Source organism: Ptychodera flava, chromosome 4 (genome assembly GCF_041260155.1).
Source record: "Ptychodera flava strain L36383 chromosome 4, AS_Pfla_20210202, whole genome shotgun sequence".
NCBI classification, from domain to species: Eukaryota; Metazoa; Hemichordata; class Enteropneusta; family Ptychoderidae; genus Ptychodera; species Ptychodera flava.
Window position 1 is genome coordinate 10,033,250 of NC_091931.1, and position 24,711 is coordinate 10,057,960.

General features: G+C 38.7%; 1 protein-coding gene and 1 non-coding gene across 2 annotated transcripts in view; one reads left to right on the plus strand and one right to left on the minus strand.

Annotated features, from left to right (window-relative positions):
• The window catches only part of LOC139130594 (adhesion G protein-coupled receptor L4-like), a 52,993-nt gene that overhangs the window by 21,552 nt on the left and 6,730 nt on the right, over positions 1–24,711 (plus strand). Inside the window, exons 16-23 of the mRNA XM_070696342.1 lie at positions 267–316; positions 7,793–7,916; positions 8,453–8,562; positions 9,010–9,109; positions 11,443–11,593; positions 11,960–12,026; positions 20,847–20,910; positions 21,232–21,326. Coding sequence (XP_070552443.1) covers positions 267–316; positions 7,793–7,916; positions 8,453–8,562; positions 9,010–9,109; positions 11,443–11,593; positions 11,960–12,026; positions 20,847–20,910; positions 21,232–21,326 — 761 coding nt within the window. The remainder of the gene's footprint in view (positions 1–266; positions 317–7,792; positions 7,917–8,452; positions 8,563–9,009; positions 9,110–11,442; positions 11,594–11,959; positions 12,027–20,846; positions 20,911–21,231; positions 21,327–24,711) is intronic.
• Positions 101–183, minus strand: Trnal-uaa (transfer RNA leucine (anticodon UAA)). The gene has a single exon. It is a non-coding gene; the product is annotated as a tRNA-Leu (tRNA).

The window sequence follows — 24,711 nt, forward strand, 5'->3', positions numbered from 1 at the left end:
GGGAGAAAAAGAGAATTTTGTTTGAAAAAAATATATTGAGCATGATAAAACTCTAAAAACGATACAACAAAGGGGTATTGAGGGAGAAAATAAAATATACTAGTGCGGGTGGGATTCGAACCCACGAGGACTAGTGTCCATTGGAACTTAAGTCCAACGCCTTAACCGCTCGGCCACCGCACTTGCTTATGGGATAGGGCGAAGTCTAATGCTATATATAGTAACACAGTATATTGATTGTGTCATTAATTATTTATATATTTCAGAACGTTGGTGCAAAGAACCCACAGTGTGTGTTTATGAATATGTATGCCAGGTAGGAATCTAATTTCCGGATATCTGTGTGTAGCCCTGTGAGCCGGATTATCAGATGGTGAATTCACATACCGTGCACTGTACGGTGTACCGAACGGACAACGCGCCGTACGGCAGCGGTACACAACAAACGTGGGGATGCGAAGTGTACGATGTTGCATGTTGGATTCGCGTGTGGGTTCCCCCTATTTTCAGACGAGAGCGATCTGGGCTCCAGAGCGCCGGTTTTATACTATATATAGCAATAACATAGTTTTCGCTGTATAAAGTCAAAGTGCAGCAAAGCCGTGTTTTCATCTCGTAATGATACGCCGCGTACGTTACCACTGACAGTGCCACAAGCTGTGCGTGGCAGGACGTTGTGATACGAGCGGCTCACAACTTCACAAGCTGTGCGTGGCAGGGCGCTGTGTTACCGCCCTGTCAGGCGGGGAGCCATGATACGGCCGCGACTCCCATTGGTGATTCTCTGCCACTCGTCGCAGAGCCACAGCCTACAGACAGGAGCTAGAGTAGGCCCCCGGAGAGGGCCAAAGTACCAAAGTCCCCCGAGACTTAGAGACTTAGCCTAGCTGTGGGTATCGCTGCAGCAGTGCTATGTCAGTGGCGTCTATATATCGAACGCACATCATTGTTTACTCGAGTTGATCGACTGTAGTTCACCTGCACTCGTGGGTTCGGTTATCCAGTGTCTGCTCGTTCAATCTATCGCGTACTCGTTACTCTGCCCACAGTCACTCGTGATCTATTCCGCTCTTCGACTATGCGCCCCGGCCCATAGACGTGTGTACTCAGGCATATGTACACACGTCTATGGGCGTATAGTCCGAGAGCGGAATAGATCACGAGTGACTGTGCTTTGCCCCGCTCTATCGCTCAGGTCAGTGAACGCCGATCAAGGACGTTTTCAGTATAGGTGACTGAGTACATTAGAACGGTCGATCGAGTGTTCGAGCAGACTACTCTGCCCATGATATCAGAGTATTTTGATCAAGGGATAATTGTTGAAACACTTCTGGTGTATATCAAGAAAAACAATAAATTAAAAACAGAGACGAGCCAGCAACTGCAGCAAATGTGACAAAATCACACCAACTTTGTTTATACATTTTCCAAATCTCAGGGGGACACCCCGTCCTGATCTCCCTCAGTTAGGCCTACTCCTTATGCATCGCATTGTGATCTATTTTCATAAATGTAATGTATAAATACGTAAATCACAAATTTATGGTGCCACCAAATCACGCTATTTTGTAAGCAGGCCTATATTTTCTAAATCTTATTCATGAGGAGTGGGACACCCCCTCCTAATCTTTCCCAGCTACTCTTTACACATCACATTGTAATCTATTTTCATCAAAAATAAATTTAAATCACACATTTGCGACAAAATCACCCCACTTGGTAAGTATATTTTCCAAATCTTCTACGTCACCCCTCCTAACCTTCCCTCGCTACTCTGTACATCACGTTATCAATTTTCATAAAAATGAAATAAAATGTTAATGCAAATCATAAAAGTTACACCAAAGCACGACATTTCGTTACTTGTTTTTCAAAATCTGCTACACCTCCCCAAGGTACTATCTGCATCACATCATCCTACGGTGATTTCTCTGCAAGTTTTGTAAAATGGGCACGGAAACTTTACAGAAGTGTAATCGAGCCTGAACCTCACTGAACGCGGCATCTTACACAACAGAATTTGGCGTTTTTGTTGAGAAAACGGGTAAAATACTTGCTGCCGCTACCACTGCTTTTGCTGTCACCCATCTTGTTTTATGCCCTCAACATCAAAATATGTTCAAAGCTATCGTTTTAGATGACCAAACTTACGGATTCCATTCCAGCAACGATCGTTTCCTTACCCAAGCTATCCTGCACGGTGTCAAAGCTATCGTTTTCATTCAAAAGCTACACTTTCTTAGGTACCCCTGATTCCGACGCAAGTAAGGCAAATAGCCTACAAAACGTGCTCATGTGACAAAAAATTTTACCAGCATAGCACAGAGACCCTGTGTTGCTGAACAACAACGCCTCGGGGAAATGTAGCATCACAACTTCGTTTTTGGATGTTTTCTTGTCTCGTTGTCTGTCACGGTGGTATCGCAAACATCCCGCCGTTATGGTCACGTCGTTCTGAGCTTAACACTGAAACAGTAAACATAGTAAAGCATTCTCCATTTCCGACTCTTTCCCATGATTTATGTGTAAAGGATTATAATAGAAATATTCACATATTGGGTCTGCATTTGTAGGTGATTACAATTATATTATATGAATCGTGATATGGTTACGCAATTTTGAAATACAGTGCGATACGCCGGCGGGTGACAGGCCATTTTGCTTGTTTAGGTTGCCTTAAAGGATTGAACGTGTATCAATTTTGCGATTATTCGTAAAGTGAATTTCGAAACCTTATTGTGATTTTATCAGTCATTAGATTATTTTGTCTGCCGATGTGTTATACTTGGTTTGTTTCATTGTTCCTCCAAGAGCTTGACAAGATTTACTGTGAAAAGTTTATTGGATAAGTAATGTTTGTATCTCCTTTGCTATATAACTTTTGGTGCACGATGGATGTTTCTTGTCATGTAAGATACTCTCTTTTGAGAAAAAAGGAATTTGCATGCATGTCTATTATGGCCTGAAAAAAGCATTTCACCTGAAAGATAGATAAAATGAGTGCTTGGCCTTTGTCTTTCGCAAACCAGCCGACTTTTTTTCGGGGTGGGGGTAGGATTGACAGCTTCTTAAATTTTACTCTTTTGCAACGATGTACACGTCGTTGTACACATTATTTCACACTTTTGTCAGTGAAAGCTCTATAAAAGCTTTAAATATATATATATATATATATATATATATATGTGTGTGTGTGTGTGTGTGTGTGTGTATAATATATATATATATATATATATATATATATAGTCAAAAGTAGTTAAACAGTTTAAATTCACTCGGATGGAAATAAATACAGCAATGATGTAAAGTAACGTCATGCAAGTGTAAGCAATAGATCATTATGGGTTCTCTATGATTGTGTCATATGAATGATGAAGATATGACATCAGCAGAATTAGTTTATAACAATTAATATTTAGCAAAGAAATAACATCATCAAAATCTCAAAATGTGTATTATATATATATATATATATATATATATATATATATGTATACATACACATAACCTTACAATTAGACGTGTCCACTCTATTACAGCTTTAAATATATATATATATATATGTATATATATATATATATATATATATATATATATATATATATATATATATATATATATATATATATATATATATATATACATACACACACACACAATGAGACGTGTCCAGCAATTACCATTTCCTTTAATGATACTTTAGGAGAGTATAATTGCGTATATCATATCTCCTGTCTCAATCAATGAGACTTGTGCGCATGCGTACTTGTCTATTGCAGTGGATACGATGTAGATGACAAAGAGTGACTGTATCGCAGACTGAATTAGTGTATGTGTGCACCACGACTTATATGCGTATACTCAGAGCGCATTATTGCTCACTACTAGAATTGGTCGTTACTTTATATCCAACCACTGATCCATTAGGCCATTGTAGCAGTAGTTCAACGCAGCTACAGTCAGAATAAAGTTCGATGAAATGGAGCCGTCGCCCCAGTCTCCATCACTTTTACCTGAAAGTACCTGCTTTACAAACGAATCCACACGCAATGCAAGGGCACTGTATGCACACACCGCTTTGCACGGCTGTTGTGCTATCGTGTTTGAAAAGTGGAATTAAAAGGGTTACTCTAACGTGTATTTATCGTACATACCTGTAGTGTCATGTAAGTTTAGCACTATGGGCGTGTGCGATCGCTCTGTCGGCCATCCATCAATATGATTTCTTTTATTAAAATATTTCATAAGTAATATGATACTTCAGTTTTGCTGTGCAAGATTTAGCATCTTGTATATTATTTCTTTCTAATCTATTGTTCTCTCATCAGTTTGGCTCATGACCCATGATGGCGCTTTTCTTTCTTGACTCAGTATAACCATAGTCCCTCCACCCACGGACGGTGCGATAATTAAAATATACTCAGGGCACAGTGTATAGGCAGCGCTTTTATGCGACCGCTTTGCGTGGCGGTCATGTGTCTATCGGCAGCAAATGGCTAAATATTCTGCTGATTAATGATCTTTTTTTCTTTATTATAACTTTGCTTTTTTTATTAAGTAGGCCTACTAGTGTGTTAATGAAGGGTGTTTTCATTTTGTTGCCATCATCCTTCGCGAACTATTAGGCTTGAGGGTTATTTTCGTCAATCCAGTACGGTTACAGCCACAGGTTTGACTTCAAAAGAATCGTATCTTGAGCGTAGGACTGAGTGTGCCAATAGTCCAATCTCTCCCATGGGAGGGCGCGCTTGACTAGGCATTGCACGGGCAACCGCTCAGCAAGGACGTGCATCTCTTCAACCGCATTTTGAATCCTTGGTGCTTTTAGCTGCTCTATTGTGAGGGCACTTGGTCAGTGAAAGCTTTCTATGCGAGAATCGAGTACAATCATTAAGGATCGTGTGCGTGACAAACATTTTTTCTGTAATACTTTGTCGGTACGCAAATTGATTAAGTCCACCTCGATCGTGCGGCATATATCAAATTAATTCTTTTGTATGGCCTTTTCGCGTATTGTAATAATCCGTCGGCGGTGACCCATGATCGAGGAAAATCTATGTCACGACACATTTGCGCTAAATGATAGCTAGAACAGATCAAACCCGTGTAACAGCGATTCAAGTAATCTCCTATTCATAGTATGAATACGCCTGTTGGATTTCAGTTCCTCCGGCCTTTAGAATCTTGTTTGGATTTTCGTTCCAGTTTAATCTCGATTTAGCAAAGGAGGGCAAATGGCATTACATATTACTGAAAGCTTGTTGATATCGGCAACGTATTCCAGGCTTTGCGGGGGTGGGGGCACTTTATGCATCGGATAACAAGAAAAAGATGTTAAATATCTCAGTTCCTTTTGCAAACATGCAGTAAAACTCGCACAAACACAATGGGGAACAAACGAGGCAAATATTTAAGAATTAATCGCTTAATACATTGAGAGACATTTACGTTAACATGAGTCAAAGTATATGGCATCTTTCCAAGGTTACAGTATACACATATTGACTGGCCATGAGGGCAAGAGCATACTTCTGTAGGCCTATACCCCTCAGTAGGGACCGTGAGTCACCCCCAAAAACAGACTCTGTTTTGGGGGATGACTCACAGGGGTTAAAGGCGTATGCTGTTGCCCTCATAGCTAGTCAATATATGTTTTATAACACACCTCATCCTCAGTCATGCATAACAACGTACCATACACTTGTCGCATGTAATATGATGGAGCGGTTCAGCAAGAAAAAGTTTTTCCCGACAGAGTCGAAATACTTTTGCAAAACGCTCAATGCACGTTTGATTGTCGTTTGATTATCGGCACTTAGTTCTTCTTCAGAAAGTAGGATAAACCACGGTCCTTGTGGAGGGACCGTGGATAAACCGAGAAACTCCTCGATTATCGTTTCGCTCGACCGCAGACGACATCTTCGTTCACATTCCATTTTGCGCATGCGCAAATATCGTTTTTGAAGGCTACGGCGGGCATCATTTTTCGTAGACTCTCTCACATCCCCTCGCCGGCTTTGCCTTCGATCATACTAGCGCCCTCAGCAGGTGAGCCGAGCGAAGCTCGGCTAAGCGAGCCGGCGAGGCCTATAAATAACACGACTGGCTCGGTGAGCCTCGCTTGCCAGAAAGACCATTGAGGGCGCATCACCATATGGTTGAGGATAGAGCTGCGTAGCGGTCGAGGGGCTGTGAGAGAGTCTACATTTTTCGGACTGATGCCTGGCGGGCAACAGTTCCATAAATTATGCCTGATGACGTCGTTTGCGTGGTCAGCACAAGAAGAACGCACCCCACGTGACTATCAATTGGCGAATTAGAACACACACTGCGGATGAGGTGTGTTATAATTTCAAATGACTTTGGCAGTCAACGCACTCCCAGGCCAAACTCACAAGCCGGACACTGTCTTTATCAACATACTATGGGAGTAGAACGAGATACTATAGTTGACATCAAACACTATTGAAAAATCATTCAAAACCTTTAAACAATGTGGATTTATCAGCATTAATTACTTGCGCAGTTTCTCCGATAGCCATTGAAGTGACACGTGGTTGCCTTGGATTTAATCGACAATGACCAATGGAATGCAAAATAAATGTTGACAGTGTACCTCGTTGCAAAGAGAGTGCATGTGATTAGACAAGTGTGACCTAAATTACCATATATTGATAGCGCAATCAATAGTCAATTTATATACAGTTGGTTACACCTAGGTATCTGATACTTGACCCTGAGGGTTGTCACGTGATGTAACGACACACAGTAACACCCTGCGAACGTGTCCTTCAATGTCCGGGATGTACATTTTTCATAATCTAGAAGCATTCAATTATCAAAAGATTAATAGACTCTGTACACTTTATATATATATATATATATATATATATATATATATATATATATATATATATATATATATATATATATATATATATATATATATATATATATATATACATATATACACACACAAATTACTTTAAGTACAAAGTAATAATATCTAATTTGTGTTATTATTTATAACGCTCTGCTTTCTGCATCGACCACTATAATTTCTCACGAGGACATCTGTATAGTTCGATATATATATATATATATATATATATATATATATATATATATATATATATATATATATATATATATATATACATATATATATATATATATATATATATATATATATATATATATATATATATATATATATATTAACAACAATAAAGGTTTAATCAGCAACTAACGATATTGTTGACATAAATAGAGGTTTATACACGTGTTTGTAGCTGAAAGAAGAAGAAACAATAGATTAAAATATAAAAATATTGTATAAAAGGTGTTTCCGTCAACATGCCCTCAGGAAATGGAGTAATCAGTCGGGAACCTATTTACTTTAATTTTATTTTTTATTTCTTTTGGCTTTGACCCTAAAAAACAGCCTGAGCAAAATTGACAAAATCGTGCGTGATTTTGAAAATGCGAAAAATAGTTTTGATTCAGAGGGTAAGGGTAGGTGGGATTACACAAAACACCGTGACGTATATTTTTAATTTGTTCGCAGTTTAACAACAATGTCATTAGGAAAATATAGAGTCGACTATTGTTTGAAATTCTCTGTCAAAACATCACTCAGAAAAAGTAATACAGAATGTTCAGAATAGAAACCTTTGAAGGCGCTTTAAATGTCACACATGACGTATTTTCAGTAATACTGATGAATACCCCCTAGGCTAAGAGCTGGCACTTCAGTAGCACATTCTTTAAAATCAAAATTCTTCGCCTACAGGACCCTATCAGAGCAATGGAGAGATGAAGGCTGTGAAGTCAGTGACAGCAACACGACTCACACCATATGTCACTGCTATCACATGACAAACTTTGCCCTTATCATGGATATTCACGATATCAAGGTAAAGTTGTTGACGCCAATTAAGTTACATCTGGGAATATAACAACTACCAAGCATGAAAAAAACTAACTAAACAACATCTGGCAGAAAGGTATCCATCAACTGTGTCTCCTACCTTCAAGTTGAAACTGAAAGTTAGGATATGTAGGCATTCCTGATCTGACATACAGTGGCTGTGGCGCACTGGCTTAGAAGTTATGCATGCTTTTGTAAGGTGGCGATAGCTCCATGAATATATAAACCTCTGCCAATTTTAAAATGCGCTAATTTGCCGACTTAGATATTCCATTAGAAATGTAACCCGCTTATCGTAAGGTACATCAGGACCCTAACCAGTATCTGGCCTATTATACATCCAAAGATATTGTCGTGAAATGCTCAGTTGTTCAACTTGTTGTTTCCCTGAGAATAACAGCTTACCGTTTCATTGTCTGTCTGAGAATGTACTGTTGGCCTTTCATCTTACCCATACATTCGATAGTCAATACCTATCATTTTCAGATGCAGCTTTTCAATTGACGTGCATTTTATTTGCAGGATATCATACCCGTCGTTCACCACGATATTCTGTCGGTGATAACTTACGTTGGAGGCACATTATCCGCTCTCGCGTGTGTTTTGTCAATCTGCATCTTTGAATACTTCAGGTAATGTAAACAGGGTTGATATTTTTTAAATGGTTTAATAAAGGAAAGTAGAGTGGACAACGGCAACAGAAAGCCTTGGAATGATTACGATGATAGACAATTATAAGATGATGACGATAGTGACGACGGCAACCTCCTCTATACTAGAAATGGATATAAAACATTTTGTACACACTTGGACGGATGCATACGTACACACATATACATACATACATACATACATACATACATACATACATACATACATACATACATACATACATACATACATACGTACATACGTACATACCATTTCGTGTAGTTGCGTGTTAGTATATGTTTGTCTGTGATTTATTTTGTTCGTCTCTTTGCCAATCCCTCTGCGTATCTATCTGTGATTGTCTATTCTATATAAATATAAGTCACTCAAAACTTGATAACGATCCGCAGTGCGTGTTCCCTTTACAGGCTAACCTTTGAAAGGATCAGAGTCCATGAAAATCTAGCGGTTGCTATAGGAACTACACAGATTGTCTTCCTAGTTGGAATAGACAAGACGGATAAAGAAGTAAGCCGAGTCCTCTTTTTACTTAAATATCAGAAATGTATCATTAATCATCGATGACTTAGAAATGATGTTGATTGATAAACAAGCGGCAGACGATTACTGCTAAACCCAAGTATTTTAAGTTGTGTTCCATTTGTCCAAAATATGAGTTCAAATAGCAAGAAAAAGGGTCCTCATATTGTCTGTCTGTCTGTTTGAAGGGCTAATATCACAATTGCTGCCACAAAATTATCACAAGTTATCCCCGAAACTGTATTCATTGCTTCGATGAAGTTTATGTGTAATGTGTGATAGTGAGTGTACCAGCGTGAGTGCTCCACGAACTCTACGGCGTGTGGAGGGGTCGCAGTCAGAAAAATTGTAACAACTATAAGCTCGGTTATTGAACCATGATTCGTTTTGAGAGTGTGGTTTTGACCACGCGGTTTTGTCTGTGGTTTTTATAGGTGACTGGGTGCTGTACTTTGTGAGTTGGAACCCGATTGAAAACACTGTATTATCAGCATTATAAATGCCACACCCACAGGCAATGAGTTATCTGTGTACTGCATTCAAAGTGCTTTAGAGACATGTCAAAGCCTGGATATATATTATATACAGTTGCTTCTTGGAAGAACTGGGTTGTATATAGGGGACTTTATAATAATAAATATGTTTATCATAAGCTAATCACTTAAAAACCATAAGTCATATCATGGATACTGATAAATATTAGTCGCTGACACACAGTAAGTGAGGCTACCCACAATTCTCCATGATCTGTACACACGGAGATCACTCACTGAACTGAAGCAAATTTCTTCTGTACAGAGAACAACTCGGTCCATATTTCAAAATTCTGGCAACATAGTTCTGATCATTATAATTTTTTGATTTCTCACTGTGAATAATGAGAAGATCAACCCCTTTTCAGCAGAGGAGATAGCAATTTTGTAATTTTGTCGACATAGATTTTTGGCAGCCATACACAATATTTTCAAGGAAACTAAGGGAATAAGTTGCATCTGTGTTGGCAAAAGAAAGGGTATTGATTTTTTAATGTTCGTAACAAAGGAAATTTGCATGTCTGACAGGTGGTATGATGAGACCATCTTAGTTGCTGATAACTTTATCTTGACAAGTGTGCAATTTTTAGCACCTCCAAACATCGACTTCTCATTCAATTTACTCTTGAATTTTAAGCATAATCAATAATTTTGGAACATAGTTTTAACAAATAATCCTGAACTTAAATTGTAAGTTAAAATTGTTAAGAAACTGATAAAATTGAAAAAGCCTTTAGCAAAAAATGTCTGAGTGAACGAATCAAGGGGAATTGTGGGTAGCCTCACTTACTGTGTGACATGGATCAGGTTGTTTGTGTTTCCTTGAAACAATGGGTTTGAGATATCGAAAAACAAACTCGCTGCATATGAATAAAACATTCTCTGCAAAGTTGCCTTTTTGAAATTAATTTCGCTGATTGGTCGTTTCGCTCGTTGTTTTTTGCCGAGGCATTCCAAGATCGTTTAAAGTTTTCTGTTAGTATGGTACAATTATTGAGCTATTTTCTCATCATCAAAGGAATGAATAGTTTTGATATTTGCTTAGGGGCCGTCGATAATAAAAGCTGACGCACGACAAACGTAATTCTTTCGTTTAGGGGGGGGGGGTAAAAGCTCATTTCGTTTTGTGTGCGTCAAAATCGCATAAGGATTTTCTATTGTTTTCGAAGTGCGACTTTGCAGCGAGAACACAAAACTACTTTCGCGTTCATCGAGAACAGAATGACCACAAAATACGGAGACAGAAAAGACAACGAAAAGACATGAATGTGAAATAAAAACTTGTATCCTTTTTCAACTTGAAATATGTATGTGAAACATTTTCCTACGTGCGAAATGCATTAAAATGTTTTGTCTTAAAAAGTGAAACGCGTAAAGTGGAGGTTTATTAATTAATGTGCCCTTCGGGTATTTTTTCATGGTCGTGCGGATCGGAGAGGTGCGTGTGGGTTTGTCAGAAACGGCATCATAATGCGAAAGTGATTTCGCATAAGAACTTTCGTTTTGAGGGGGGAGGGAGGGGGTTTCAAGTGAAACGAAGGAATTATGTTTCTTGTGTGTCAGCTTTTATTATCGACGGCCCCATAGCAAAACCTGTGAAACTTCGATCGGTGAAATTTAATAAATAGGGGGGATTTATTTTAACGCTGGGTCAAGGTTAATGGTGGTGATGGTGCAATGGGTAATTCGCTAGAGCAGTCCATTTTAAATTTACATGCGTTGTCTTTTTAAAGAGTCGTTTTACTAAAACAAAAAATAAGTTTCCCTCCCCTACTTGTTATTTTGCAGTATGTTTGTAAGTTGGTAGCTGCGTTACTCCACTATTTCCTCACGGCTCTTTTTCTGTGGATGATGATTGAAGGCATCTCCTTGTACGTGGCTTTGGTCAAAGTATTCGACAGGTCTAACAACATCAAGAAATACATGGCGCTCGGATGGGGTAAGGACGTTTGGTGAAGATTGTTTCTGTTAGTCCCAAATTACCACTACAACCACAAAACACAATAATTAGTTTTTGTTATAATAGTTTTACAGTATGTTTGTAAGCTTGTTGGTGCTTTACTCCAGTAACTATTTCTTCACTGCTCACAAATTACCAATACAACAAAAAACAACAACAATTATATCACTGCAATGATGAATACAAGACAAAGAAACTACAATGAAAGCAATTTTTCATCTAGAAACGAGAATAGAAATCGAAGTAGGTGTGAAAACACAAATTTTGTCGTCAGTTTACCTTGCCTTTACAACTCAAGGCATCTGTGTCTCTCCTCTCTCCCTTTATCTTTCTTTATCTCACTAGGTGCTCCTTTGCTTGTTGTTATGGTAGCAGTTGGCATATTCTATAACGAATACGGCACTGGCGGATCGTAAGTATTAACAAGTGTTTTGGATATTATATATATATATATATATATATGTATATATATACATATATATCATTGATTTATCAACGAAAATAAATAAACATCAAACAAACAGATATATATCTGTTTGTTTGATGTTTATTTATTTCGTTTATAAATAAATATATATATTTATATATGTATATATATATTATTGATTTTATAAACGAAAATAAATAGACATCAAACAAACAGATATATAAACAAACAAACAGAGATATATATATATATATATATATTATATATATATATATATATATATATATATATATATATATATTGTTATGTAGGTCATTTACCCCACACTCATCATGACCTGAGTTCAATTAGTCTAGAACATTCTCAAGGTCACTGCCCTTGATGACCTCACAACCTTGAATTCAATTAGTCATGTTTGGAATGTTCTGGAAAGTTGATTAGTTGTGTAAGGGAGATAATTTTAGAACAGTAATTAGCATGTCAATAAAAGTTCTAGATTGTTCTTATATGCCTTTATAAAAGGGACGTGCTCAGCTTCCAGTCAGACTTTTGGGATCGTGTCTCTTGTGTGTTACTAAACTCCAGCAGTAGTCATTCTCAAGACTTTTCAAGACCTTCACTGTCAACGCTGGATTTATACTGTGGACTTTGTGCAGTTTCAAGCCTGCAAGCCAAAGGACTGTTCATTCATCCAACTGACTGTTACAACTCTGAGACTGGAGCTTTGCCGTCCCAGCTGAGATAAGTAGTCTGTACACTTTTAAGCTTGTACTCTATCCCTGACTTAGCAATTAGTTTATTTTCGTAATAAATTTGTTTAAACGTTAACTGCTGAGTTCACCCTTTTGTTCGTTTTCTCTGCACGTAACAAAATTGGGGGCTCGTCCGGGAGACGAATATTTTGAGCCGTTTGACAACATTTTGCCTGCCTTTTTCAAAATTACTGTATACTGTGAACACAGCGAAATTCAATCATGACGGAATTCAAGCCAGACGAATTTATGGATGACCTTGATCAGGACACATTTAATTCCCTCAGAAAAGACAACCTCATAGCACTGGCCAATTTCCTTAAAGTAGATGTCAAAAGATCTATGCGCAAGCGAGAAATACAGTTCAAGATTGCAAAACATTTAGTTAATTCTGGCCATTTTGAGGAGTCTGCCTTAAAGATTATGAGCCTGAGTCTTCCTCTGAACTCAGAAAATTAGAATTAGAATTGCAGACAAATTTGGAGATCAAGAAACTAGAATTACAAATGGAAAAGAGAGAGACAGGCATTAGAAAAAGAAAAAATACAAATGCAATTAGAAATGGAAGAAAGACAGAGAGAGAAAGATAGGCAGGAAAGATTAGAAATGAAACGTTTAGAGCTTGGACAGTCAGGAAAATCCTTCCCTTCACACGGTTTTGACATCACTAAGCATTTCAGGTTAGTTCCCCCTTTCCAAGAAAAGGATGTTGATAATATTTCCTTCATTTTGAGAAAATTGCTCAGAGTCTGAGTTGGCCTAAGGAGTCCTGGTCTATGCTTTTGCAGAGTGCTTTGGTGGGTAAAGCCAGAGAAATTTACATTCAGTTGTCAGTAGAGCAGGCTTCAGATTATGATTCTGTGAAGGAATTAATTCTCAAGGTTATGAGTTGGTGCCTGAAGCTTACCGTCAGAAATTTAGGGATTGTGAGAAGGTGAAAGATCAAACTTATGTTGAATTTGCTCGAACAAAAGAACAACTGTTTGATCGTTGGTGTTCTTCTGAAAAGGTCAGTCAGAATTATGACAAATTACGACAACTTGTTTTGATTGAGGAATTTAAAAGGTGCATCCGGAGTGACATCAAGACGTTTATCAATGAACAAAGGCAGATACATTAGAGGTTGCTGCACGTTTGGCCGATGATTATTCATTGACCCACAAATCTTCATTTCTCAGCAAACCATCCCAGTCCTTTTCATACAGAAACAATGCAGGTAAATTTAACTCCTCCTTTTCATCCAAGAATTTTTCAAAGGACAGTAGAAATCAAATGACAACAGTTCACAGAGTTCAAGTAACACTTCCACATCATCAAATCCCAAGTCTCAATCTCCTTCTGACAAACAGTTCGGTACACTTTCTTGTAATTATTGTAAGAAAGACGGCCATTAATGTCAGAGTGTTTCAAATTGAAAAGAAAACGTGAAGGTCAAAGTGGTCAAAGTGGATCTAAGCCAACCGGCTTTATTCTTCATCAACTCAATTAGAGTCTAATAATGTGTGCAACACATTTTCTGAGGTTAAACCCCTCTTATCCCAATTAATGAGGTCAAGGTCAATTCTTCTCAAGATAGCATTATGGGTATTTTCGAGCCATTTATTCATAATGGTTTTATATCACTTTCTAGTGATTTCTCTTCCGCTACCCCTGTCAAAATTTTAGAGATACCGGGGCTTCCCAGTCTCTTTTGTTGGCAGATACCCTGCCGTTTTCTGAAAAGTCATTTTCAGGTTCTAAAGTTCTTATTAAGGGGGTAGATTGTAATGACTACATTCCTGTTCCTCTCCATAATGTCTATTTGTCTTCGGACTTTGTTTCTGGACCTGTGGCTTTAGGTATTAGGCCTTTTTGCCTTTTGAAGGGATTCACCTTCTTCTTGGAAACGACCTTGCTGGGGACAAGGTCATTACTAATCCACTTGTGACTGATAATCCTAGTTTAGATCAGGATCCAGAGCCAATTGAACAAGAGATACCCGATTTATTTCCTTCATGTGCCATTACTCGAGCCATGTCAAAGAAAACTTCTGAGAATCAAAATACTCTCAAAAATAATGTCACAGATGTTGACTTAAATGACACCTTTCTCAGTCAGGTGTTTGACACGGATCATTCCGTTATCCCTCGTGGATTTGAAACTTCCAGTAAAACTTCTGCTGACCAAAGTCAGACATTTTCTAGATCAAATCTCATTGCAGAACAACACAAAGACCCAGATATTTTGTCTTTGTTTGACAGGGTAGATGATGAAGGTAAAACTTCAGATAGCTCTGTTTCCTATTATACAAAATCTGGTATTCTCATGCGTAAATGGAGACCTCCAGATGTTTTGGTTGATGACGATTGGGCTATAAAACATCAAATAGTGGTTCCAAAGCCCTACCGTGCTGAAATATTGCGCCTGGCCCATGAAACCCCCTGGGCTGGTCACTTAGGAGTCAGGAAAACTTATCATAAAATTCTCAGTCACTTTTATTGGCCTAATCTCAGGCAGGATGTAGCACATTTCTGTAAAACTTGTCACACATGTCAAATGGTAGGAAAGCCGAATCAGACCATTCCAAAGGCCCCTTTACAGCCAATTCCTGCATTTCAAGAACCATTTAGTAGGATACTAATAGACTGTGTTGGGCCCCTACCAAAAACAAGATCAGGAAATGAGTACATGTTGACAATTATGTGTACATCAACTCGGTTCCCAGAAGCCATACCACTGAGAAACATAAAGACAAAGACTATAGTGAGAGCTTTAGTCAAATTTTCACTTTATTTGGCCTCCCTAAATGTGTCCAGTCCGATCAAGGCTCCAACTTTATGTCTGGTATTTTTCAACAAGTAATGGATCAGCTAGGCATTAAACAGTACAGGTCATCCGCCTATCATCCAGAAAGTCAGGGTGCTCTTGAGCGATTTCATCAAACTTTGAAAAACATGATTAGGACCTACTGTTTTGACACAGAGAAGCAGTGGGATGAAGGAATTCATTTTTTGCTCTTTGCTGTTAGAGAGTCAATTCAAGAGTCTCTTGGTTTTAGCCCATTTGAGCTTGTATTTGGACATACAGTCCGTGGCCCACTTAAGCTCGTTAAAGAGAAATTCCTATCAGACGATGATGATTGTCTGAATATTTTGCAATATGTGTCAGATTTTCGTACAAAACTCTCTAAAGCATGTGAATTAGCCAGAGAAAATCTTGAGTCATCTCAGCAGTCAATGAAAACCAAATACGATAAAAACACCTCAAAACGGAAGTTTGAACCAGGTCAAAAAGTTCTTGTTCTACTTCCGGTTCCTGGCAAACCACTCCATGCTCGTTACTTTGGGCCATATCTAATTGATAAGAAATTGAGTGATTTAAATTACATCATAACAACACCTGACAGGCGAAAACAAAAACAGCTATGTCACATAAATATGCTTAAGCCATATTTTGATAGGGATAATCCTACTATAACTCAGCCTGTCAGTGCAGTCAGTTCAAACCATTATGAAGATAGTGATACTGAAACTGACTTGAGTGAAAATACTCTAAACTCAAAGCTGGGCTCGGTCAAGCTTCAGAACTCAGAAATCCTGGAGAAGCTGGAGTCTACAAAGTTGGCACACCTCCAGCCAGAACAACAACAACAGGTGAAAGAACTGCTCCACGAATATAAACACCTGTTTCAAGATGTTCCAACGAGGACGAACGTCATCTATCACGACGTTGATGTTGGGGACAGTAAGCCTGTAAAACAACATCCATACAGACTGAATCCAACAAAGCGAAATATCTCCAGGAAGAAGTCAAATACCTGCTGGACAATGACTTTATTGAACCCAGTAAAAGTAACTGGAGTTCGCCGTGCATACTTGTTCCCAAATCAGATCCCAGTTATCGTATGTGCACGGACTTAGGAAGGTCAACACTTTAACAAAGACAGACACTTTCCCAATCCCGAGGATTGATGACTGCATCGACCGAGTGGGAAAAGCCAAGTATGTGACGAAATTTGACCTACTGAAGGGATTTTGGCAAGTCCCTCTGACGGATCGTGCTCGTGAAATATCCGCCTTTGTTACACCAGACGGATTGTTCCAGTACAAGGTGATGCCATTCGGAATGAAGAACTCTCCGGCAACGTTCCAACGGATGATCAACGACGTCATATCCGGGCTAGACGGGTGTGCAGCTTACGTTGACGACGTAGTCCTGTATAGTGACACCTGGGAGGAACACATCAAGCTCATGCGAAAGTTCTTTGAGAGACTGAGCAAAGCAATGTTGACTGTCAACCTTGCCAAATCTGAGTTTGGTTGGGCAAGGGTAACTTACCTCGGACATACTGTAGGACAGGGTGAGGTAAAACCTGTTGATGCCAAAATCAGTGCCATTTCAAGTTTTCCCATACCAAACTGCAAACGACAACTGATGCGCTTTCTCGGTATGGCTGGTTACTACAGAAAATTCTGTCCAAATTTCTCCACAATTACTGAGCCTTTGACTAACTTACTTAAAAAGAAAGTAAAGTTTGTTTGGTCAGAGCAATGCCAACAGGCATTTGATACACTTAAAGCCATACTGCAAAGTGCCCCAGTGTTGTCTGCACCAGATTTCACTTTGCCATTCAAATTAGCTGTAGATGCTAGTGATACGGCTGCTGGTGCTGTTTTATTGCAAGAGGATAGTCATGGTGTAGATCATCCTGTTTGCTATTTTTCACGCAAATTAACAAATCCCAGAGAAACTACTCTACAATTGAAAAAGAGTGTTTATCTTTGATATTAGCTTTACAGCATTTTGAAGTTTATGTTACTTCTTCAAATCAGCCAATAGTGGTTTATATTGATCACAACCCTCTTGTTTTTCTGCAGAAATTTAAAGGCAAAAATCAGAGATTGCTAAGATGGAGTTTAATGTTACAGGAGTTTAATCTTGACATTAGACATATCAAAGGCAGAGACAATTTAATTGCAGACTGTCTCTCTCGTATTTAGAGTTTATTGTTGTTCACTTTCAAGAAATTTTACTTTAGAGTAAAACAAAATTTGAGTACTTAAATCCTTTTCAAGATTACATTTGTAAAAGAAAGATTTTTCTTTGAAAAATTTTCTTTTTTTGAAGAGGGGGTGTGTTATGTAGGTCATTTACCCCACACTCATCATGACATGAGTTCAATTAGTCTAGAACATTCTCAAGGTCACTGCCCTTAATGACCTCACAACCTTGAATTCAATTAGTCATGTTTGGAATGTTCTGGAAAGTTGATTAGTTGTGTAAGGGAGATAATTTTAGAACAGTAATTAGCATGTCAATAAAAGGTTCTAGATTGTTCTTATATGCCTTTATAAAAGGGACGTGCTCAGCTTCCAGTCAGACTTTTGGGATCGTGTCTCTTGTGTGTTACTAAACTCCAGCAGTAGTCATTCTCAAGACTTTTCAAGACCTTCACTGCCAACGCTGGATTTATACTGTGGACTTTGTGCAGTTTCAAGCCTGCAAGCCAAAGGACTGTTCATTCATCCAACTGACTGTTACAACTCTGAGACTGGAGCTTTGCCGTCCCAGCTGAGATAAGTAGTCTGTACACTTTTAAAGCTTTACTCTATCCCTGACTTAGCAATTAGTTTTATTTTCGTAATAAATTTTGTTTAAACGTTAACTGCTGAGTTCACCCTTTTGTTCGTTTTCTCTGCACGTAACAATATATATATATATATATATATATATATATATATATATATATATATATATATATATATATACACACACACATTAATACAATGATGTGTTCATGTTCGGATCTTGTTTCACAATGTACGTGTAACTTGTAACCTGCAGAATTAAGGAAAACTTTCCTTCGTCACAAGGGCGGGCTTTGAAAGTTACTCATCACCCAGTAGGTACTAGGTAGTAGGTAGTTGGAAGTAGGTGGTATTTCCTTGTCGTACGAGTTCATTGCATAGTAGACTTTATAAAAACTAGTGTGTAACTAAGTTAGTTACGCTATTTTAAACTCGGCCACTATGAACAATTTCCCGGAAACGAGCAAAGTCTGTACTGCGACATCGTAAATTAGTTCTCGACCTATAACTACCCTAATTCTCCACATTATGTTATATGATGCACAACACGTTATTTCTCGTCAATTTGATTGTATGATTAAAGAAGGCATTTTAAAGGCAACGCACCCTCGTGTCATTTTTGTATTGTTGAAGTCCGTTGATTAAACAATAACTTAAATCTTGATTGAGACTGAGGTGTAATAATATCCTAGTTACGAATCGAACAAACAGCCTGAGGTAGCTGGATAGGATCACCGAAGCACAACAACATAGAAGTGGAAAAGTACATTCTGATGTTCACGCCTTGAAAATGAAAGACTTAATCTTTTGCTGAAACTTTTCAAGAATAAAAATTGGGGGGCATTCTGCAAAATTGGTACTAGGGAAACACATCACCCAATATTTACCGATATTTGAAATTTCAAAATGGCCGTTTTGTCTGTGTTACCTCCATATGAGGTAACATATTAAAATTCCCAATTTTCACAAAACTAAGTCAGTGAAAACTTTATTCACTTTATGAGCATTAGCCCCCAGATGTGGTAGGGCGTGAGGAAATTGTAAAAGTTTGAGACTCTCAGTCCGAATATCTGTCCCCTTAAAGTCGAATGCCAATTTAGCGGCCTCAGAATTCCCGTACCATGAGCAGACCCGTCTTGGGCAAGCATTCGAAGTTATCGGCGAAAGACTGAAAAAATGACCGCCCACCATGATCCGGTATCTTGTACGGTAGAAGTCATTGCAATATCAAGACCTCGAGGATGCATTGCTGAATACCGTGACTCTAAAACATTTGCCTCGTAGTTTCAAAAGCTAATAATATTTCCATAGTTCAAAGTCAACACAATTGGATCTTCATATTCTTCAAATTTCTCAAAAGTGTTGGGTGCCCTATAGCTGAATGTTGCAATATTACAAATTACTCATAAAAACAAGTGTATAACTTGAAAAGAAAAGCGGATGAGCTTACATTTGTAGATTATATAGACATTACTGTAACTTCACTATCCAATTATCCCGATTTAGTTCCAATTGTGTTAGTCAAACAACTGTCTTATAGAAGGAAGGAAAACGCAAATAACACTGTCCTTAATTTAGTTCCAATTGTGTTAGTCAAACAACTGTCTTATAGAAGGAAGGAAAACGCAAATAACACTGTCCTTGGAGTATTCAGATCGACCTTTGAGGATGAATTTATTCAAAGTCTTACGGCTCAGAATCCACAAAAATCCCCACGCATCACTTATAGCAATCACAGACAGATGATTCACACACTTATTAGATTATTCTGTTATTTTTTTCAATAAAACAAATGGCCTTCTTTAATTCAAAAGACGGAGATTGTCATCTATATTTTTCAGTGGTAGATTTGCTACCTCACCTAGAGCCTACCTGACCAAGAGCGTATTTATTATTTGAAATGTTTCCTAAACCTTCAGAGAAATGGAACAAATTCTTCTACACCTTGCAACAACTTAGATCGTTAGATCCATGCATCATTGTTGTAAATTACTGTCCTCTTTACGACAGCGACTTTGCGGCAACAACTGATGGGGTTACCGCAACAAGTCCTGCTCGATCTGGCACATGTTAGTGGAAATACCATACATCCCCATCACTGTCAAACGGAGCCACGATCAGAGAGCGTTCACGAATAGAATTTGTTATAATTTTTTTTGACTAAAGCCCCCTCTTAGTTTTGCAAATTGCCGGCGATATTGTTCAAACAGCTAATACCCTCAACATGAGGCGACAAAGCATCTTCTGTCTGTAGCCACCAGGAGATGATACTTAAATTCTTCTAAGCTCAACATCAGTACACTGTTTGACAGGTTTGGGTGTCCTACAAAAGAAATAACTTTATGGCTCGGAACGGCAACATCTCCAATCAACCGGTCCCATCCAATATCGATGCACGCGTATACCGTTGATCGTTGAAGCAAGAATATGGTTTGTTTGATTTTATACGCTAAACATTTTTGATATTTGTCTTTTTGAATGTCCAGGTGTTGGTTACCTACGGAAACACTGCTGGTCGTTTTTGCGCCCACGGCAACTCTTGTCTTATTTGTAAGTATACTCATTGTTAGGAGCTGCCCCCACCCTCGTCAAATGCCATTTCAAGTGTAGTAAAATGGACGTCTCCTTTTAGAATATCGAGTCTAATTAGCTTGAATTGTCAGGTGTACCATAGCTCCTTGAATTGTGTGTCATCTACAAAAGCAATTATGGATCTCCGTACATTACAGACTAGACTTGAACAAAATACTTTTAACATTTCTCCTAGCAATCCAATGAACAGCCTGTATTATCTCGTTTCGGAGTTCATCCAATGGTTTCCCTATTACTGTCAATTTCAAGTGATTTACTCCGTGCACGTTTCAATTACAGTTCAACGTCTTCGTCCTCTCCGTTGTTATCAGGATCATGTCGCGCACCAAGACTGTTCGGACAAAGCGACAGGAATTTCAACTCTCTCCGTTCAAGTAAGTTAGCAGATTGCCATTATCTCCTGTCGTTTTATCATAAAGAGTCAACCCCAATCAAACCTAAATCAGACAATGTCATTCCTCGTGCATGTGCGGTGTATATGTTGTGCATTCGGACTCAGTTCCTGCCATACGAGACTAACGTCATCGGATAAATGTTTTGAAAATGTTTTGAAGAAACTTCGAGCCACTAACCTCACACAGGCAAAGAACAATAGGACAAGTATGTTATTCAACATATGAACCGGTTGGGTTTAGAGTCGGCGGAGACCCATACACAGCTGAATTATCCAGTCTAAGAAGTAACGAGCTTGTTAAACTCTTTCACACTTATCAAGAGCTGTGGCCTTCCTTAGCTACTTCACAATCATTCGACAAAATTAATCATGCCATGGCATTATCAATAGATGTGACTATATGACTCGTTTGTCACTATACACTTACTTTGACGTACACAACTGTCAAGTCGTTACAATGACCTTACAAAGCCACTGGCTTATTCAAGAAAAAGGAAGATCGCCTCGTAACCTTCATTCATTTTCAAGTGAAAAACCTTCTCGCAAGCATCTGCTACCACTGGCTAAGTATACGGTTCTATGAAATATCTTCTCATTGACATCTGGTACCGCTGGCGTTTGGCATTGTTTATTAGAAATCTCAACTCCGATAAACAAGTCAAAAATGTATCCCCAATTGCCTGGTCCTAATGCAACAATGTGAATGTCATTGGGAATAATGATATCATTAGGTGACAATATACCACGATGGCAAAGTGTATGACTTTGAATTTGCTCAATTCACATTGCTTTACGGGAAATAACCCGAGACTCGTGTATAGATGTTTACTGTACTTCGCTATCATACTGCATAAAATACATACTTCACATACTACACGGCAGCGGGTCGGCAAGTTACTCCGGAGCTTTTTGTAGCGAGAGATTAATATTCGGTAATTAGAAGCATACCCGTCCAGTTGAGCTTACATTTTGACATCTGCACGATAGTGTTTGATATTTGTCCTGATCATGTACCGGAAATCAGATCTGGTAACTTCTAAAAAGTTACCAGTCCTTCCAGAAGGTTGGCAGCTTTGGTAATTTTTCCTTTTTTCTGTGGCAGACGACACACTAGTGCCTTAAAAGTTGAACGGTCATGTGAGTTACATTCTGAAATCGGAATAAACCAATTACAAGGGTTGGATGAAAAGTTTTGAGCCTAACTATGAAGGAGCGATGCCAGATCAATGAAGCTTGGTTTGCATTTATTTCAACTCATCAGATGACTAACTGATTGGTTTATTTTCAGTTCGCTGTGTATTTGACTGTCGGCTATCAAAACAACGACGAGGAACGTTGAGAAAAAAGGTGTCTTTTTCCGTCAGGACATTGCTCCACCCCACAAGTCAGTCATTGCCATGGCAACAGTGCGTGACTGCGGCTTCAAACTCGTTTCACACCCACCATACTCTCTTGACCTAGAATCCTCAGAGTTTTATGTTTTCCCCAACATGAAGAAACTTTGCTGGAAGGCATTTTGACTACGATGATGACGTCATATCCGCCGTTCAGGCTTTTTGACGACCAAGATGAAAGCAGGGATCCAAGCGCTGCAGCACCGCTGGCAGAAGTGCGTGGACCGCAAGGGGGACTATGTTGAAAAATAAATAGCATAGAAACTCATTCCAGTAGGGCTTCATCCAACCCTCGTACTTGCTAAGCTTCACGTGGCATGATTAAACTGTATTTTCGGAACAAGTAACATAATCATCTGGCATTGCCAGTGTTAAAAGTAGTTTTCAGCAGCAGTATCCGAATCATAGTCTAACTCTAAGTCTGGTTAAGCTTTAATTTTATGAAATTGAGCATCCTCATTTTGTCATCTTCCTCGTCAAAAATGTTGAAGTAAAAGATATATGCTCTAAATTAAAACCCCAAAATATAAACTTTGTAGTCTACATGTATAAAGCCAAAACATTACGCAATATACGACCTCTCTTGAAATATCTATACTTGTTACCAATCGCGTACATAACAAACTATATCCAATTTGTTTCGACTTGGTTGCAGGCACTGGGCCACCATACCTCTCTGACCTTTGGCAAATGTGTACTTCCACGAGACACTTTCTTCATCTGGCACAAGTCTCTTTGGAAAACCTCGTGTTGTCACAAAACCTCTGGTGAAAGGTCTTTTTCTCACTCAGAACCAAAACCTTAGAACAATCTGCCTGTAAAACTACGCCATTGGAATCCACACATTTCATTCCGCCATGCTCTCAGAACACATTTCTTTAGGGGGTAGTCTAGTTTTGTCCTGCGCCTTGAGCGCCATTTCGGTATTACGCGCATCATAAATATTCTTTATTATAAATTGCTCATCCGAGACATTCAGAAAGACCAGTGGAAGAGCTGTTTCATATTATTTACTTCATTTTCAAGCATTACAATTTTCCGACTCCCGATTTTATAAGATTGAATATATTCAAACCCGTTTCGGGCATTCGGGCGGGTTGTAAATTGAACACTGACCTTTAGCGAGAAAATTGTTAGTGTCGAGACCCTGTATAAAAATTTCCCCTCGAGCTCCGAAAGTGAATCAATCACGTCAAGCTCATCTCCAAAGTAATTATTTGAACCAGGGAGGAGGTTCTGCACAAGAAATACTTGTCGTCTGCTATATGTAGTAAACTCATCCGGTGCACGTGCTAAGATCGGATAGTTTCATTTGTGACTTTGTACACAAGGTCATGGTGTAGCTGAGTCGTTCGGTCACGCACAACCGTAGTACAGTATAGAGATATGTGTAACAGAACTCACAGTCCCGCAAAATTCGATGTATAATTGGAGGATGTTTCTGTCTGGTTCCCCCTCCACGGTGTCTATCATCAATCCCCAAACCGTTCACAGGTCTTCAAGGACAGCATGACATTCACATGAAATTCGCGCTTGCAACAAAAAAACGCCGACACGATTACGACGAACACTTAAGTTTTTATTTTCTCTTCATCGAAGTCTATCTAACATGTCTAATGGATAACCCATTCAAGCGTGGATGCTCATTCAGTCACAGTAACTGAAAACGACTCGCCATACAATACGCAAAGTGGTTAGATAATCAATTGGCTAGCCGCTTAGACAATTTATGACATTCTTAAAATAGCATGTCTTTTTCTCCGAATTATGGCAGAAAGTCAGGTATGCATGGAAGCGTAAAATCCTGTTTAGAATATATCCCATAACAGTTATCATCATCACACACGTTTTGTGATGCAGTGGGTAAACCAAGTCGAATATGCTTTCATATACGTTTCGCGTTTCAGTGGCAACATAAAGCAGGTTTACTTACAGCAATAAAAACGTAAGTTTCCAATTATACCTTACATG